The sequence below is a fragment of the Drosophila elegans genome, unplaced genomic scaffold (assembly GCF_018152505.1).
Source record: "Drosophila elegans isolate 14027-0461.03 unplaced genomic scaffold, ASM1815250v1 contig_397, whole genome shotgun sequence".
NCBI classification, from domain to species: Eukaryota; Metazoa; Arthropoda; class Insecta; order Diptera; family Drosophilidae; genus Drosophila; species Drosophila elegans.
Window position 1 is genome coordinate 1,686,290 of NW_024545782.1, and position 16,154 is coordinate 1,702,443.

General features: G+C 39.4%; 1 protein-coding gene across 1 annotated transcript in view; it reads right to left on the bottom strand.

Annotated features, from left to right (window-relative positions):
* Window positions 1-8,127: 8,127 nt before the first annotated feature.
* The window catches only part of LOC108134578, a 40,012-nt gene continuing 31,985 nt past the window's right edge, over window positions 8,128-16,154 (bottom strand). The window contains 5 exon segments of the mRNA XM_041708775.1: window positions 8,128-9,990; window positions 11,141-12,265; window positions 12,466-12,604; window positions 13,334-13,566; window positions 13,778-13,993. Coding sequence (XP_041564709.1) covers window positions 11,169-12,265; window positions 12,466-12,604; window positions 13,334-13,566; window positions 13,778-13,993 — 1,685 coding nt within the window. The 3' untranslated portion in view covers window positions 8,128-9,990; window positions 11,141-11,168.

Sequence of the window (16,154 nt, forward strand, 5' to 3'; positions counted from 1 at the left end):
CGCAGTTTTCCCAGTGGGAATGCCTGCCTTAGTAAAGTTAATTTCCCCAGTGTTGTGTGATAAATTTCTTGGTAAAGCGCATGATTAGCGCTTTTGTCCCGTATTGCCATGGAAGTATATTGCCTAGCCAAACCAACAATGTCGCCTATAAATGTATTTAATGCTTAAATAACTTTTACTTAGCGTGCCTCGTTATTGTTTTTCGCCAAAAAGACTTCTGCTAGCAACTGTTTACGGCGACGAAGAGTTTAGCCATCTGGGAAAACTTTCGATCTATTGCATATGTATTCCAATAATAGATTCAACGGAATCCAGAACCTCCAAAAGCTATCAATTTATTCTCATGAGGCTTCTTGATGGTCATCTTTGGTTTTCTTCTTTAAGTTATGTGGAGAAGAAAATGAGCAAATAATAGAGGACATTAAGGTGCTAAGAAATTGGAATTATTTCCGTGCTATGAAGATTGCTTATTACAGTGGCTAAATATTTTCTGCATTTTTGGAGTTTTAAAGCTGAGACTACAAACAGTTGCGTTCAAAATTATAATAGTTATTTAACTTATTGAAATATCAATCAAAAACAGTTACAAAGCTACTTTTGAAATTTTATTAAAAGTTTTTTTTTTTAACTTAATGATGCAGATATAAAAAAAAACACACACTTATCATAGGTATAATATCTATCTATCAGTTAAATTTTTTTTCTTTTTTATAGATGGTGGCAATCCAACCTCTGAAATCGAAATATAGCTAAAATAGGAACAATCTGGAAAAAATAAAAAAAAAATAATTTATAATTATAATGTCATTGTTTTTTAATTTTTTAGTTAGTTCGATATATAGTAATGGTTTATTGTTTTAGAATAACGGTTTTAATTTCATTAAAATCGGTCGACTTTATCATATATGTAGCTACCATGGAAACAAACGAAATATTACAAACAAATATAATATAAAATATTAACTTCCATAAAATTAAATTTTGATTTTATTTTTTTTTGGGAATGGTGAAGGTTTAATAACTCAGAATAACGTTTTTAATTTTATACAAATCGGGTAACGATATCATACGGTTGACATAAAAACAATCGAATAATTGCGCTGAAAATCATCATTGCTTCAATGTTTTTAAGCATATACATACGCATATAATTCGAAATTTAGATGCTTAAAAGGGTATATAAACTTCTGCTTGCCCAAGTTTGGTTCCTTTCTTGCTTTTTTTTCAATTTTAGTAACGGCTTCCGTTATTTTAACGAACCCGTCTCCTTCCTTTAAATGTACAATATTAGCTATTATCAGAATCAGAAGGGGACTTGTTTCAACTAAGCCGACTTGGCAACAACTTAAATACCCGCCATTTGCTAGTCTTGGAAAAATGCAAACAAATATGTTTTTTGTGGCGGCGGCGCTCGCTCTTCCCTGGTACTTATGTCCATGCTTATGTGCCAGGCTCTCCAACATCTGTGCAAATAAATAAAAAGTAATCCTAATTACAATTGCAAGTTATAAGTAAACATCAAATGGCGAAAGCAGATAATAATAAAAAGTCCCAAACAAGCCATAAAAGGGATATAGATAGAGTAACAGACTCTTCAGGGTTGGTTATGCCATAACTAATGGAGGCCAGACAAATAGCAACATGTCCTATCTTTACGTGTGTGCCCAGCTCCTACTAATCCGTCGGAAAATTGAAAATATTACTTGTAAGGTGCCCTTTACTTTCAAGTAAAAATATTCCTTAAAATGTTATTCTCGCTACTCTGTTGAAGAAGAATATTTAAGTAATTAATTAATACTTAATACATTGTAATTAGACATTGAACAGTGCGGTCAAAATAACAATAAAATATAGTAGTTTAAAAGTTACGTTTCTGTTCTCGTTAGTGACATTGGCCGCTTTCTTTATCAACGGTTTAATTTGTTTCCAGCTCCATAATACAAATAAAAGGCCATTGCTGGCCTTGGCTCATTTTTGACAAGCAACGTACCTCAGAAAAAATAACGCACGTCAATCCAAAAATTATAAGAGATAATTTTTTACCCCTTTTGACTTTTGTCAAAAACAGCATAACTCACAAGCGTTGTCAACGTTGTCAACTCACCCGTTCGTCTCTGAGATCAGCACCCCAGCAGGTTTCCATGGGGTCGCCTTTCTATGAAGCATTAAATTGAGGATGCTATATTTGCATAGAGAAGTTCGCTCTATTCCGAACCGCCTAAAAACAAAGTAGAGTACAGAGTCGTCCATCCAACAATCAGTCCGTCCGTGCGGTGCTGTGCTGTGCTGTGCGATGTCCACTGCAACTAATGCAATTCATGTGCTGATGTTTCCCTTCGATCCAACCTCCATCTGCATCCATCTCTAACTACCTTTTGTTTGTTTTTCCCATGTCCTGACAAACGTCCTGTCTGTCAATTTGCATGTTACCTTGCATTTCAGTCGGTATTGAATTACCGTCTCGCTCCCTCGCAGTCTTCAGAGCTTATCAGCTGCAGCTTCCTTCCGCACGTCCTCTCCGGCTTCCTTTGACCCGCCTGTGCAGGTGGGCACTTGTATTTGTTTATCTAACTATCAAAGTGCAGCTTGCGTAACTCCAGATTCGAGTGTGTTAATTGCTGCCCTCCTGGCTCACCCCTATACGCTCTGTGTTACATATGTACAGTGTTAATGTTTTCTTTGCAGACATGGACTTGCTGATATACTATGCGCTTTTGTGTCTCTGCTTAATGTGCAAAAAGCGTTTGTTAACACTCCAACAAAAAACCAAAATGATTGCTTAGATTAATTTGAAGATGGTTACATTTTTCAGGTTACACTTAAGTTGAGTAAGTTTGTCTCAAATCGAGACGTTAAGACTTTTGTTCAATTAGTTACAAATCAAGAAAGAAGCAGCTGTCAGGCTAATTGTTTACAATATTAATAAAAGTAGTGTAAGGTAGTGTAAAAGACATGTTCAACTATATAAAGTAAAGGAAGTGCCACTGGGGCTTGACCTTTTATCTATAATTAGTTTACGCTCTTTTGACACGCTTTACGCCTTCAAAGTCTTTTCCGCTGGCAGATTAAATGCTCCTCAAATATCCAGCTGTCTAAAGCACACCTGAGATGGGGCAAGAAGGGCGGGTCGAACCCTTTTTTCGCCAATATTTTCGGAAGTTCCGCATAATGCGACAAATAAAGTCATTCAGAGGGACGACAAACGACGACGAGTGTTACAAATTGAAAGCCTGTGAAATGAACAACGGGCACAAACCGAAAAGTGCAATGAAAACAAATAAAGTAGAATAAAATAAAACAAAATCGTTTAACACTCAGCGTTGGGTCCCAAAGCTGACAGAGCTGACAGACAATGCGACGAATTGGCAGAAATTTTCACGCATTTTACAAACAGCCCCAAATTCAATGAAATAAACACACTTGTTCTTTTTTTCGTAAACGGGTTTCAAATAATTTTGCCGGGCATGTTTGACAGGCAGGACAGCTGAAATGCGCCGCTAAATAAAAGGCTGTCAATCAGTCAGTTATCCTACCATTCTTTTATTCTCCCGCTGGTGTCGAAAAATCGAAAGTGTCAATTAAAGTACTTGGAGAATATAAAATCTTTTAAACCATCATTTATGTCGTCTGCCCAAGAACAGTAAATTTTAATTTTCCCACTCTTTCTTTTGGTACCTAAGGTTTGATGGTCAAAACTGATTTTTAACTAAATGTGATTCCTTAATAAAGTAAATATGGAAATGAAATACGGAAGAACAGACGAGATATTTGTTAGTCTAAAACATGAGATATTACGTTTTTTTTTAATTTTAATTTTTAAGTTGAAAACTAAACGTTCTTGAATTAAAAAAATATTTTAGTTTGAATTACTAAACCACATCCACAGGCGATATCTACGGTAGATGCCCAAAGCAAAGTCCGCATTATTTCAATGTTGGTCCATTAAAGTCCAAAAGTGCTCCTTATTTATTTAAGGGTTAAAATGAACAAAATATTGGTTTGTTTTCCACCACAAAAATAAACAAATTTATTTAGTAACTACTTTCCTTACTTACTTTACTTTTTTTATTGATAACAAGAAAGAAAGCAAACTTCGGCAAGCCGAAGTTCATATACCCTTGCAGCTATTACATGAATTAAATACTTTTGAAAACATTTAAATTATGATTTACTTGAGTATATGCTGAAAAACATTGAAACTATGATGATTTGCAGCTCAATTATTAGATAGTTATTTTATATATTTTTATTATTTCTATGGGAGCTATATGCTATAGACGTCCGATTTTGATAAAATTTAAAACATAATTCTGAAATAATTAAACATTGCTATATGTCGAAGAACTAAACAAAAAATTAAAAAACAGAAAAGTTATAATTTTTTTCATTTATTTTTCCGATTGTTCCTATGGGAGCTATATGCTATAGTCGTCCGATTTTGATGAAATTTAAAACATAATTCTGAAATATTTAACCATTACTATATCTCGAAGAACGAAACAAAAAATTAAAAAACAGCAAAGTTATAATTTTTTTTTATTTATTTTTCCGATTGTTCCTATGGGAGCTATATGCTATAGTCGACCGATTTTGATGAAATTTAAACCGTAAATCGGAAATATTTAACCATTGCTATACGTCGAAGAACAAAACAAAAAATTAAAAAACAGCAAAGTTATAATTTTTTTTCATTTATTTTTCCGATTGTTCCTATGGGAGCTATATGCTATAGTCGTCCGATCCGGCTCGTTCCGACTTATATACTACCTGCAATAGAAAGACAACTTTTGGGAAAGTTTCATGCAGATAGCTTTAAAACTGAGAGACTAGTTTGCATATAAACGGACGGACAGACGGACAGACGGACGGACAGACGGACATGGCTAGATCGACTCTACTAGTGATGCTGATCAAGAATATATATACTTTATAGGGTCGGAAACGTCTCCTTCACTGCGTTGCAAACTTCTGACTGAAATTATAATACCCTCTGCAAGGGTATAAAAAAAACATAATCCTTAAAATTTTAAAAGGATCGGAGAATTGTTTTGATTATAGGACAAGCTTTGTTGGTTCCAGGTATAATATTTTACTATGTCTATGTGAGAGATCACCGTGCTTTGTTCGTCAGTCGTCAATTTGCGGTCAATAGTTTAATTATATTATTTTCGATTTCTGCTTTTAGCCGGAATTTGTGTGGAATTGAAACAGATGTCAAGTGAGCGGTGTCGAACTCACCCTCACAGAAGGAGGAGAAGAGCACAAGTGCTTGATTAATGCCCCAGGGGACACCAGGGCCTTCTGTTCTATATAAACACCAACTTATGTTTACCTTCTAGATTTGGTCCCAATGGATGGTTTTTTCTCTTTTCAGATCGATGAACCACATATTGGCAGGTTTTATAGAGTGCCGTTAAGTGATGTTTACAAAAACTCAGTTGGTGGGTAATTGTTTATATTTGGGAAGTTTTTCTGTTTATTCAGTACCTTAAAATAACACAGAATTGTCAGTAATGAGTCCTGTATTACATTGCTGTTCATTTTTCCAATGTAAATTCTTTGGAAACAATCATTGATTTTAAACCAGAAAAATCAGAAAGAAACAGGACTAATTTCAATTTTCCTATTATTTATTTAATAAATTCATGGTTAAACATTGATATTAAGAGAGTCTTAGCTAAAAGAGACCCATCTCAAATAAGCTGATATATGACAAAGAAAGAGAATTTTTTAGCCGTAAGCTTACTATTGCAACAACAACTATACAAGTTTAGAAGGAGATAAGAAACCTGGAAGTCAGGTCTTAAAAAAAAATTTCTGCAAATATTTGACCATTGAGTCTAAGTAGGCTAATTGTTTTGAATTTATTTATGTCAATGAGATGTTCAAAATTTAATCGAATGCCACTGGTCTGGATGATATGAATCCAAAATTCATAAAAATACTTCTTCTAAAAATGTTAAATTACATTGCCCATTTGTTTAATACAGCGATAAGCACATCTATTTTCCCCAATTCCTGGAAAATGGCCAAAAATCATGCCAATACCCAAAGCCAATTATGAATATAGACCCATTTCAATCCTCCCTTACCTGTCAAAGATTTTAGAGAAGCATTGGCCACACAAATAAATAGTTACTTGGTCGATAATAGTTTATTAGAGAAGACCCAATCTGTCTTCCGCCAAAAAAGAAGCTGCACTGCAGCGGTCGTCGGGATAGTAGATGATATTCGGCTTAAAATGGATAATAGTAGGGTAACATTTTAAACTTTATTAGACTTTAGAGAGCCATTTCACACCGTTAACCATGCGATTTTGTTGTAATACTGAGCTTTTGAGTGTTAGAAATTGGGCTAAGAACAATGGTCTGAGCCTAAACCCTTCAAAACCAAAATGCCTTGTTATACACAAGAAAAACATTCAAACAATTTATTTACCGAAGTTACGATTAGGAGACACTGATTTAAAATATGTTAAAAGGGCTAGCCATTTACGAATTTATTTAAATAAGACACTTTCGTGGAATAACCATATTAATATAGCAACCAGACGAACATATGGATTGTTACGACAACTATAGACAACACAGTCTTTTCTTCCAACAAATATTAGACCTTTAATTTATAAAACTATTGTGACACCTACCATTTTTTACGGTCTCGAAATATTTGCAAAATGTGACGCCATAAGCCCACAAAAAATATGGCAACTATAGAATAAACGTTTAAACTTTATCTGCGTACACATAAAACAAATTCCGATTGCAATAGCTTTAAGTCTCTAGCTTTTAAACTGGGTAAATGGTATAGCAACAGACGGACAGGCGAACATAACTATGTTTAATTGACTAGTCCTGCCGATCAAGAAAATGTATATTTATAGGATCGAAAATGTCTTCTTCACTGAGTTACAAACCTCTGCAGGGGTATAACCAAACAAGAGATAGGTGTTGACGGTGTTTCGTTCAAAAATCCAGCATTGTTTGTTAGGCGTCTAAGAGATAGAATGTATACAAATGTTTTATAGAGCTGAACTTTTAAATTTTCTCGTAGAGTTAAACGGTATATTGTATTCGTTGAAAAGTATGGAACAGGTAGAAGGAAGCGGTTCCGACCCTATAAAGTATATATATTTTTATTCACGATATCTAGCCTAGTCGATCTAGCCATGTCCGTCAGCCTGTCTGTCCATCACGGAAACTATATAAGCAAAAGATTTGGGAATTGACACGCATAAAAATGTATTATTTTCAAATATTATTTCATTCTTTGAGATCAACTTGCGTTACGTAGGCATACATAAAACCTGCAAGTTAAGTCCCAAATCTCTAACTCTTATAGTTTCCGAGATCTCGACGTTCATGCGGACGAACAGGCGGAGGGACGGTCCGACGCACAGACAGACGGTCATGGCTAGATCGATTCGGCCATTTATTCTGATTAAACACTTAAACACTTTGTTAAAGTCGGAAACGCCTTGTTTTACCGGTTACATTATACGAACTACTAGTATAATAAACAACCAAATAGCAAATAAATCAATAACAGTTCCGAGGCAATAGACCAAATCCATCCCCTTCCTCATTTTTGACATGTGACAACAATCAATTGTAGGAAAATGAAAATTTGTATCGGAAAGATTCAATGCAGGAACTGCATTCTGGTAAAATGTCTAATATTAATTTAAAGAACAAACAAGAACAACAAATAAATTCAAAGCACACAATTCAAAAGGAGATTTAAAAAAAAAAAATTTGGTCTTGAGTTTCAAGTGTTGTTAATCAGCTTAAACTTCCGAATCGATTCAGCCACGTCTGTCCGTATGAACGTTGAGATTTCGAGAACTGGCTAAGAAATGTATTTTATCTTAACAAGTCGAACCTTTTTTAAAAAGAACAAAAGTGCGTTCTTTAAAATTCGTCGTTCCGTAGCGGAGTAACCAAATGCAATATTTGACCAAACAAGAACGCATTTAATCAATTAAAATTGTTTTAATTACCAGATTTTAATAACCCTTATTTATTGATCTTTTTTATTTCCACCCAAAAACTCTGCTTAAATCCCTCTAACAACACGGTTTCCCAATGCCTTCATTAAAAATGCATGAGTAAATAACAACGATAAGTATTGCTGTTTAAATAATTGAGTACTATATATTTGCCTTTGAAAAATGTACACATAATAAATGCATTTAAACTAATTTAGAAATTAAACTAGTCGGTATATCGACTTCCAAGCGCACCGCAAATAAATTATTTGTATGATATTTGCCGTGATTTCCAAAAAAACAGGATAACCATTACATTAGTATATAAGTTTTTACAGTGTACTTTTATTAATTTTTACAAAATGTATTTTTAACTTAACCTCTAATCGTTTTAATTAGCTTTCGTTTACATTTTGTTTTTATATTTTACACAAGTCTTGTAGGTAGGTTCGTGATTTGTTTTTGCTCGATAGTAATTTTTCAGTGGCGGACAGTGTTTCATCGTGTATTGCTGAAATTTTGTGTATCAGTGGGCCAGTGCTGGCAAACCTTTGGTGCAATGGAAAGGTGAAAAGTTTAGAATTGGTGCAGAAAGTTGAGGAATACATACAGACGTATCTCGAAGCCTTATGTTATTAAATACTTTTAAAAGTTGTTGTAACACTTTGCATTATATTACCTCTCATATTATTTTTTCCTGTTAAAACCTTCGAAAAATCTTGCACAAACATTTTAAACTCTGTTTGTGTTGAGCGTGTGCCTATTTTGGTTTCTTTTACTGTTTTACTATTTAAACTAATTGTATAATGTAAGTAGTTTTGTTTATTTTAATGCTATTTCAAACACGCCTATTGTTTGCCTATGTATCCGGTTGCTTAAAATTATGTAATCTTTGCTGCTGCTTTATAAGTCTACTACGAAGCCGCTACTTTTAACTCTTAGTAAGTTTTCGGGTGATACTAATGCGCATTAAACTAAAAAGGAACATATACATGATTATCCATTAAAATTAGTTATAAATACGATTTCTTTAAATATTCATAGTGCTTTCTTTATAGTCAGAGTCATTTGTTTTGTTTGCGGGTAGTACATTTCGATAAATAAAATTTAGCGTTAAGAACTGAATACTCGCATCTGCGTGTCTATAAATAGTTGAATATTGAATCACAAATCATTGATGAAAACTTCATTTTACTTGGTTTAGGCGAAGTCGCTCTACACGCTCTCTTGGTCCGTTAAATTCCGTTACAATTTTATCATCATCTCACCTCGGTCGACGTTTTTCCCTACGCAATTTTGCTTAACGTGGCGTTTCCATCTATAGAATAACCTATGCCTCTAAGTTTATACACAGAAAATTTACAGTGGGGCTTAAGTAGTGTGAGTGTAGGCGCTTACAGGGGTCAGATAGTTCAGGTTTAGTTTTACTCAGGGGTAGGTTCACAGGCATGTACAGTTAGTTTGCAGATTTTCAGTGTTCTCCTCGAAAAAGTACTACAAATCAGTTAAACATTATTATAAGCTAGTTAGGTGTTACTCAATATAATAATTCTTCCTTCGTTTTATAAACAAATTGTGTCGCTAAACGCTAGACCTTAAATTCGTCCTTATATTTGCTTTATTCGTGTATATTCGTGCCCAAGAGCTGTGCATAACACACACGATGCGGCCTGGTATTATCTTCGAAATTTAACTCGCTGCTATTATATGCATGTTGTTCACTACCGATTCCTAAACTCGTATATTTACAGGGTGTTCTAAACATTTTTCGTTACCTACGTTGTTGGCATACTCTCAACTCTACTCTAAAAATGATTGGTAGGCGACTTGACTTCGTTTTCGATCGCTTCGTTTCTTGATTGCTCAGTGGGGTTAATTGTTCCAACTCTTTGTGCTTCGCTGTTCTCTGTCCGCTTTGTCTTTATTGGCGTGGGCTTTCACTAGAGTTACGTCCTCTTAAAACTTGATGCATTTGCATTTGGATCTCCGTGTAGATGATCTCGCTGTAGGTGATACAAAAAAGATGACGCAAATGGGGTTAATTTAATCAAACTCAAAAATGTGTTTAACTTTCTTAAGGGCTATAAGTGTTCATCGTTAATAAATGTAAAAGCTCAGTAATCCGATTAGTTACTGCAATATTACCAAAAATAATGAAATTTGATTATAAGAAATCCATTATCAAATAATAAACAAGTGTATAGCTGCGGTCAAAACAGTAGCGCCGAAAGTTCAGTAGATGCCAGATCCTTCAAAAATGCACTCACTTAAAACAAAATTAATAAACAAATCTACAATTTGTTTAGACGTAGTGTAACTCCTTATTTCACTGGAATATATCCATCTAAACTGCAACAAATTCTGAAATTTTTCATATTTTCCTATAACATTTACGTTAATACGAGCAGATCTATTTTGATATTTTGACAGCATATTTATTACATATAATACTTAATAGCTCTTATGGAATTTAATATGACTTTTTAAAATAATTATTTTATTATATTTTATTATTATACATGTAGTGACAATGAGATAGGAGACTATTATTATATATAGCCGCAGAATTGAAAATCTGTGCGACTTTATGACTTTCTTAATAAGAAAACAGGTGGAGAAAGCTAAGCTTTGTCCACGCTTTGATAGATAATGCCTGTGTAGGCAAACATATTAAGTACCTGGCTGACATGGTCCAATTGGGCACATTTTTAACGAGTAGTTTTTGAATCGAATGTTTAATCCTTTTTCGCCACTAAATTTGATATCAGAAATTTAGTATGCTTAAGGTGCGATCGTTAACACCAAAATTGAATTGAACTGCAGTGAAAATGAAAAAGTTCTACAATAATATAATGAAAGTACCGAGAGGAAATATGTAAGTTCGTTCAGCGATAGTATTGATCTTTTGATGCTTGGACAGTTCTAAAACCCCCTATATCAGGGGTAATTGCACACAGAGTAATTTGTATCAATGCAAGACAAAAACAATTACGTCGTTTTTTTTTCTCATCGCTAATCCGAATGAAAATAGTTTTTCTCTTTTCCTCGACTCTACTCTAACGTTATAACGTTGGTCAATGCACTGCCATATGACAGTTCTGAGCTCCCCTGATCAATAGTATTGATAGGGGTATCGATTGCGCATGGACTTACCTCAAATCCATTCAATATGGCGTTTTCATCAATGATACCACAGCCTGTTTTTCTGTGCCCTCATGGCTCCGTTCGGCATTCCGCCTCCCAGTCCACTGCCGGCTGCGCACTTAGCGCCTTCCCCCATCGACTTGGTGATGTTGTCCAAAGCCTCGCCACTGGCAGCCGCTGGCTTTGCGCCGCCCTTTGCGTGCACGCCCACCACATCTCCGGCGGAGAGGTGGGTGACTTCCTCCAGGGCGGTGGGTCGCCGGTAATCCGATGGCTCCACCACGCCCGCCACGCCCGCTCCGCCCGCCTCCCGCGTCAGCCGCAGGGCCTTGAGGTGCTGTCGGTGATGTTGGTGACCGTCGCGTAGGATCGCCAGCTGCGGGACGTGCTTGCTGGTGTTGTGCAGGGTCAGGCTGTGTTTCGCCTTGCTGGCGACGCTTCCGCTTCCGCCTGCACCTGCACCTCCACCTCCACCGCCACCTCCGCATCCGACTCCGCCTCCGCCTCCGTAGCCGCAGCCGCCTGCCATGTTGGCGACCAGGCTGAGGTGCTGCGGCTTCTTGGGCATGGTGGTGCTGCCGGCCGGGGCAGCGGCGGCCCGCTTGGGGGCGCAGCCCGCCTCCGCGCCCCCGTGCCCCGCCGCGGCCACCAACTGGAGCGAGGCTTCGAACTAGAGGTTGTCGGGGTAGCTGCGGAAGTTGTAGGTCCTGGCCCGCTGGAACTCCGCGGCGGCAGAGCTGTTCCCGCCGCCGTAGGGATTGATCATGGGGGCGGTGGCGTTGGAGTTCATGGTGCCGATGCCGTCGTCGTAGATGCCGCTGTGGTCCTGGCTGCTGTGGCTGTGGCTGCTCTTGCCGCCGCCGCTGCTCACGGTGTTGGTGTTGCTGCTGCCGCTGCCGCCGCTGCGCTCCGATCCCGGCCCCTTGAGCGGCTTAAAGATGGCCGTGGTGGCGTAGTACTTCTCCATGGGCGGCGGCGGCACTGTGGGCGGTCGGGGGAAAATGCTGCTCAGCGGCGGGGGCGGGGTGCGCCGCACGTTCACATAGCCGGCGCCCCCTGCCCCCCCACCGCCCATCTTCGACGAGGGCATGTAGTCCTGCATGTGCGGCACGGCGTAACCACCTTCCGGCACGTCTGTGGGGATACCGAGGGGAGAAAAGAGCAGGGAAAGTGCGCTTAGCCAGGGGAAATGTATTTGCCGCAGAAATGTATTTGCATTAGTTGCGAACGGCGCCATGTTTTATGACTCTCTGCGTGCCAGCCAGCGGAAACATCCTCCGCTGGGGTTAAAAGGGGCTAAGGGGCCAAGGGGAGAGTTGACGGGGCTTACACACCTGTGTAGTCGGGCGTCATGTTGCACTGTAAATCATTAACCGCCGCATAGCCGTTCACGCCACTGGTGTACATGTTTACATTGAAAGGCTCGTGGTAGAGACTGTTCTTGCCTATGGAGTCGTTGTCGTCCACGCTGGCCTAGAAGCACAAAGAAAACAAGGAACAACGTCAGTGCAAAGAATGGAAAAAATGCCATTAAGAATGTTCCAAGGCTCCGGAATATGATTACTTATTCTCTTGTGTAGAGAGAATTAACTTACTCGGATTGTCCGACCTTTCTTCCAAGGCCAAACGTGTTTTCTTTGGACCCGTTCTCAAAACAATTAAATTATTTTCAGTATGTTTTCCTCGCACTCGATTAATGCGAAAGTTGCCCAACTAATCCTTTATCTTAGGGGCCATCTGTTGCACCGACCTCCATCTCGATGGTTTCGCAGCCAAAAAATCGTGTTTCTCCCCCATTGCGATGGTAAAGTTTTCCGCACACGGAACCCCAAATTTCCACTCGAGAAACAAACTTCTTTAATCCAATTTTATCACAAGACTTAGTCCAATCTCCTCCTTTGCTGGGTCGAACTTTAAAGTTTCTCCCACCCCGACCCCTGGACCTCTGGCCACTTAAGCTTGACCCCCACAAATCAACAGAGAACGCACACGCACACGCACACGCACACTGTCGTCGAGCGTTGAAAAGTCCCATTAAATAAATGCCGGACGAAGGGCTTCTCACGTAGGACTAAGCAGTGTGGAAACTCCACGCTACATTGAACAATTATGTGGAATTTCGAGGCAGGAATCCCTATCTCCACCTCCACCTCCATCCCCGTCACTATGGAGATAGACCCCAACACTCCATAATCAACCCACCTTGATGCTGTTGCCATTCGGGCGGTGCTTGTCCCCGTTGCCGCCGAGGGTGTTGGGATTGAAGCTGTACTGGAACGCGTCGAGGACGTTGCTGCCGCGGGCGCGCTTCGTCCGCGAGACAATGAACAGGATGATGGCCACCAGCAGGATTATTATCGTCGTGAGGACCACGATGACCACCCCGATGAAGTTGGCGTCGTTCGGCTCCTGATCGATGGGACGTGGCGCAATTACTGCAATGAAAGCGGAAAGGCGGAAAATCGGAAAAGAGCAAAGGGCAAATTGAAAATGAAATTTAAATTAACAAACGCGCGCGTCGAACAAAATTAAATGTAAATATTGTCCAACTAAATAATTAGCCAAACGAAACAAGCGAATGGCCCGATCAGGAGCAGGGCAAAAGCGAGATGTTAATTGGATTTATCATGCTTTTCGGCCACTTACGTTGCGGTCCGTTGTTGAACTTGCCGTTGCCGCCGGAATCGCTGCCCGCCGTGGCCACGCCCTCTCCAAGGCCTCCGGCAGAGCCGCCCACACCATTGGGCTTGTTCTTGTTGGGCTGGTACTCCTTGCTCTTGGTGTCATCGTGAGTGTCCTGCGCCTGACTTGGAGAAATGCCGCGCTGCTCCTGTTCGTCTGTGAAATTTCCCAGTGCAGGCACTGAAGGTGGAAAAGGATTCAGCAAGTTAGATAGCAGTCTATTATATTTTCATTGGCGGAGTGTCCAATAATAAAGCAAGTTTCGCTATATATTTTGAGTTAGTTTTTCATGCATGCTTGTCATCGGTCTTACTATGCTCTTATTTGAATACCCTATCGTCCTCTATTACTGAAGCTACCACTAGGCAAGCAAACACTTGGCTAATACCCTTTCCGCAGCACTTGCGCTGTTGTCCATTGGCCACGCACATCAAAAGTGGCTTTGATCTCTGTGTTCTGGAATGTTTCTTATCTCGCAAACGTCTTCGGGGGCACAAACCTAACAAAGGAGAAATGATAACGGGTGAGTCCTGTTTTTGTCCACCCGCCACAACACGTTTTCTGAATGGGTGACCTCGTTCCTTCAGACAGTTAAGGGCGTAATTACTGGGTAAAGTTCTTGCGGGAATGTCGTGGAGGAGAGTGCGGAGCGGAGTGCAGTGGAGAGCCGAGGCTGCTGTTTTGAGTTATGTCCCTGGTCCTTAGACGGAACTGGATGGTGTCTTTTGTTTCGCCATTGCCATTGTCCTTCGGGTGGCTGCGTTTTTTCCCGAGCTCTTCCCGCTTTCAAATGGGAGTGTATGGCATCACCCGGCTGAGCGACCACAGAGCCATAAAACGTTTAAAATAATTAAAATATTTCGTGCCACATTTATCACACACACACACAGGGAAAGGGACCCTGGGGATAATGGCGAATATGCCGCACATCCTTTGCCACAGCGAGGAGATCTCACTGTTGTTGTCGCATGCCCCTTATAACTAATTCCCTTTGTGTATCCGCAGGGGCTCTCTCCAGTCCCGCCATTGTTTTCTTATTTTTTGGCCTTTGTATTTTTAGAAACCTTTAAAAACGAATACAGTCCATATAGCTTCCCGACCACGGCAACTGCAATCACCGCGAGCAAATCTCACAAATTGGGGTTAAATCTGTGCACACTCGCACAGTGCCTGACAAAAATATACGCATACCCTCGAAAGATGCTTCCCTACCATTCTGAACGTGCGTTTCTTTTGTTTACCCTTACCCCAGTTTTCGCTATTTGAGGCCTGCACTCGAGGCATTCAAATAAAAAAACAGCTGGTTGCCCCGTGCCGCCCAACCTTCCTTTCAACCCACTCCACAAGATCCCATCCCAAATCGCCTTGTGTGCGTGACAAATGCTGCGTTGCGATGGTTCTGTTTTCTGGCTAGTCATATTACTGCTGAAGGACTCAGCATGGTAGTTTGTTTTTCTACTGTAATTTCGCTTTTCGTTATCATCGGATCTTGGTCTCTCCTTTGTGTGCCTTGTTGTGGTTTCGGCAAGCAATTCATGACTACTAATCTCCGAGATCAAGCAATGATTATTATTTCAACTACATAGGAATGCTTGCTTTAATTTAACCCCGAACTAAACTTAATCGTGAGGGTCCTTTGTGAGGACTTAATGCACAAACAACTTTTGATTCACTTTCATAAGGCGATCAACTCTTTTCCTGCTTTCTCCCCTCCCTGTGACCTTCTAATTGACTTATAAAATCTGAGTTGGGTTCTGTTCATGATCAACCTCCCCTAGCTTCCCCTAGTTTTATTTTATACCTTTCCTTAATTTAAGTACCATCTGTCCGGACAAAGTAAAATAGAGGAAATCCCTATTCATACAGCACGCTCTATTGAATCAAACTCATCAATCAAACTCTCTTACTGGGGAACTTTATCCCCTGGCTCTATTTCACACCTACGGGGAAAGGGATGGATTTACGTGAATTCACCACCGAAAACACAATGAGTATAAGCGATATTTGGTTCACTAACCGATCCGATATGCTCAAATAAATTTTTCCCAAGTGTTCAGCAAGGTTTGAACAACAATTCTATCTGAGCCTGTCCCGGAAAAGGACTTGCGCCTTTAAAGTTTTAATCGGGACACGTCAGGATTTTCATAGAAGTGCATATCTACCCTTGAGTCTCATTTTGTTTACACTTCGCGTAGGGATTTTGTGCATTCAATTGACTTTAGTCTAGAAAGACTGTCCCTTTTCCCCTCCTCGCCCCTTGTCCGATTTTCATTGTTGTTAGCCAAAACGTTGGAAAATGTTTTATCCCCTGTTAAGAGTAATGCATTGCCTTTTCCATCTT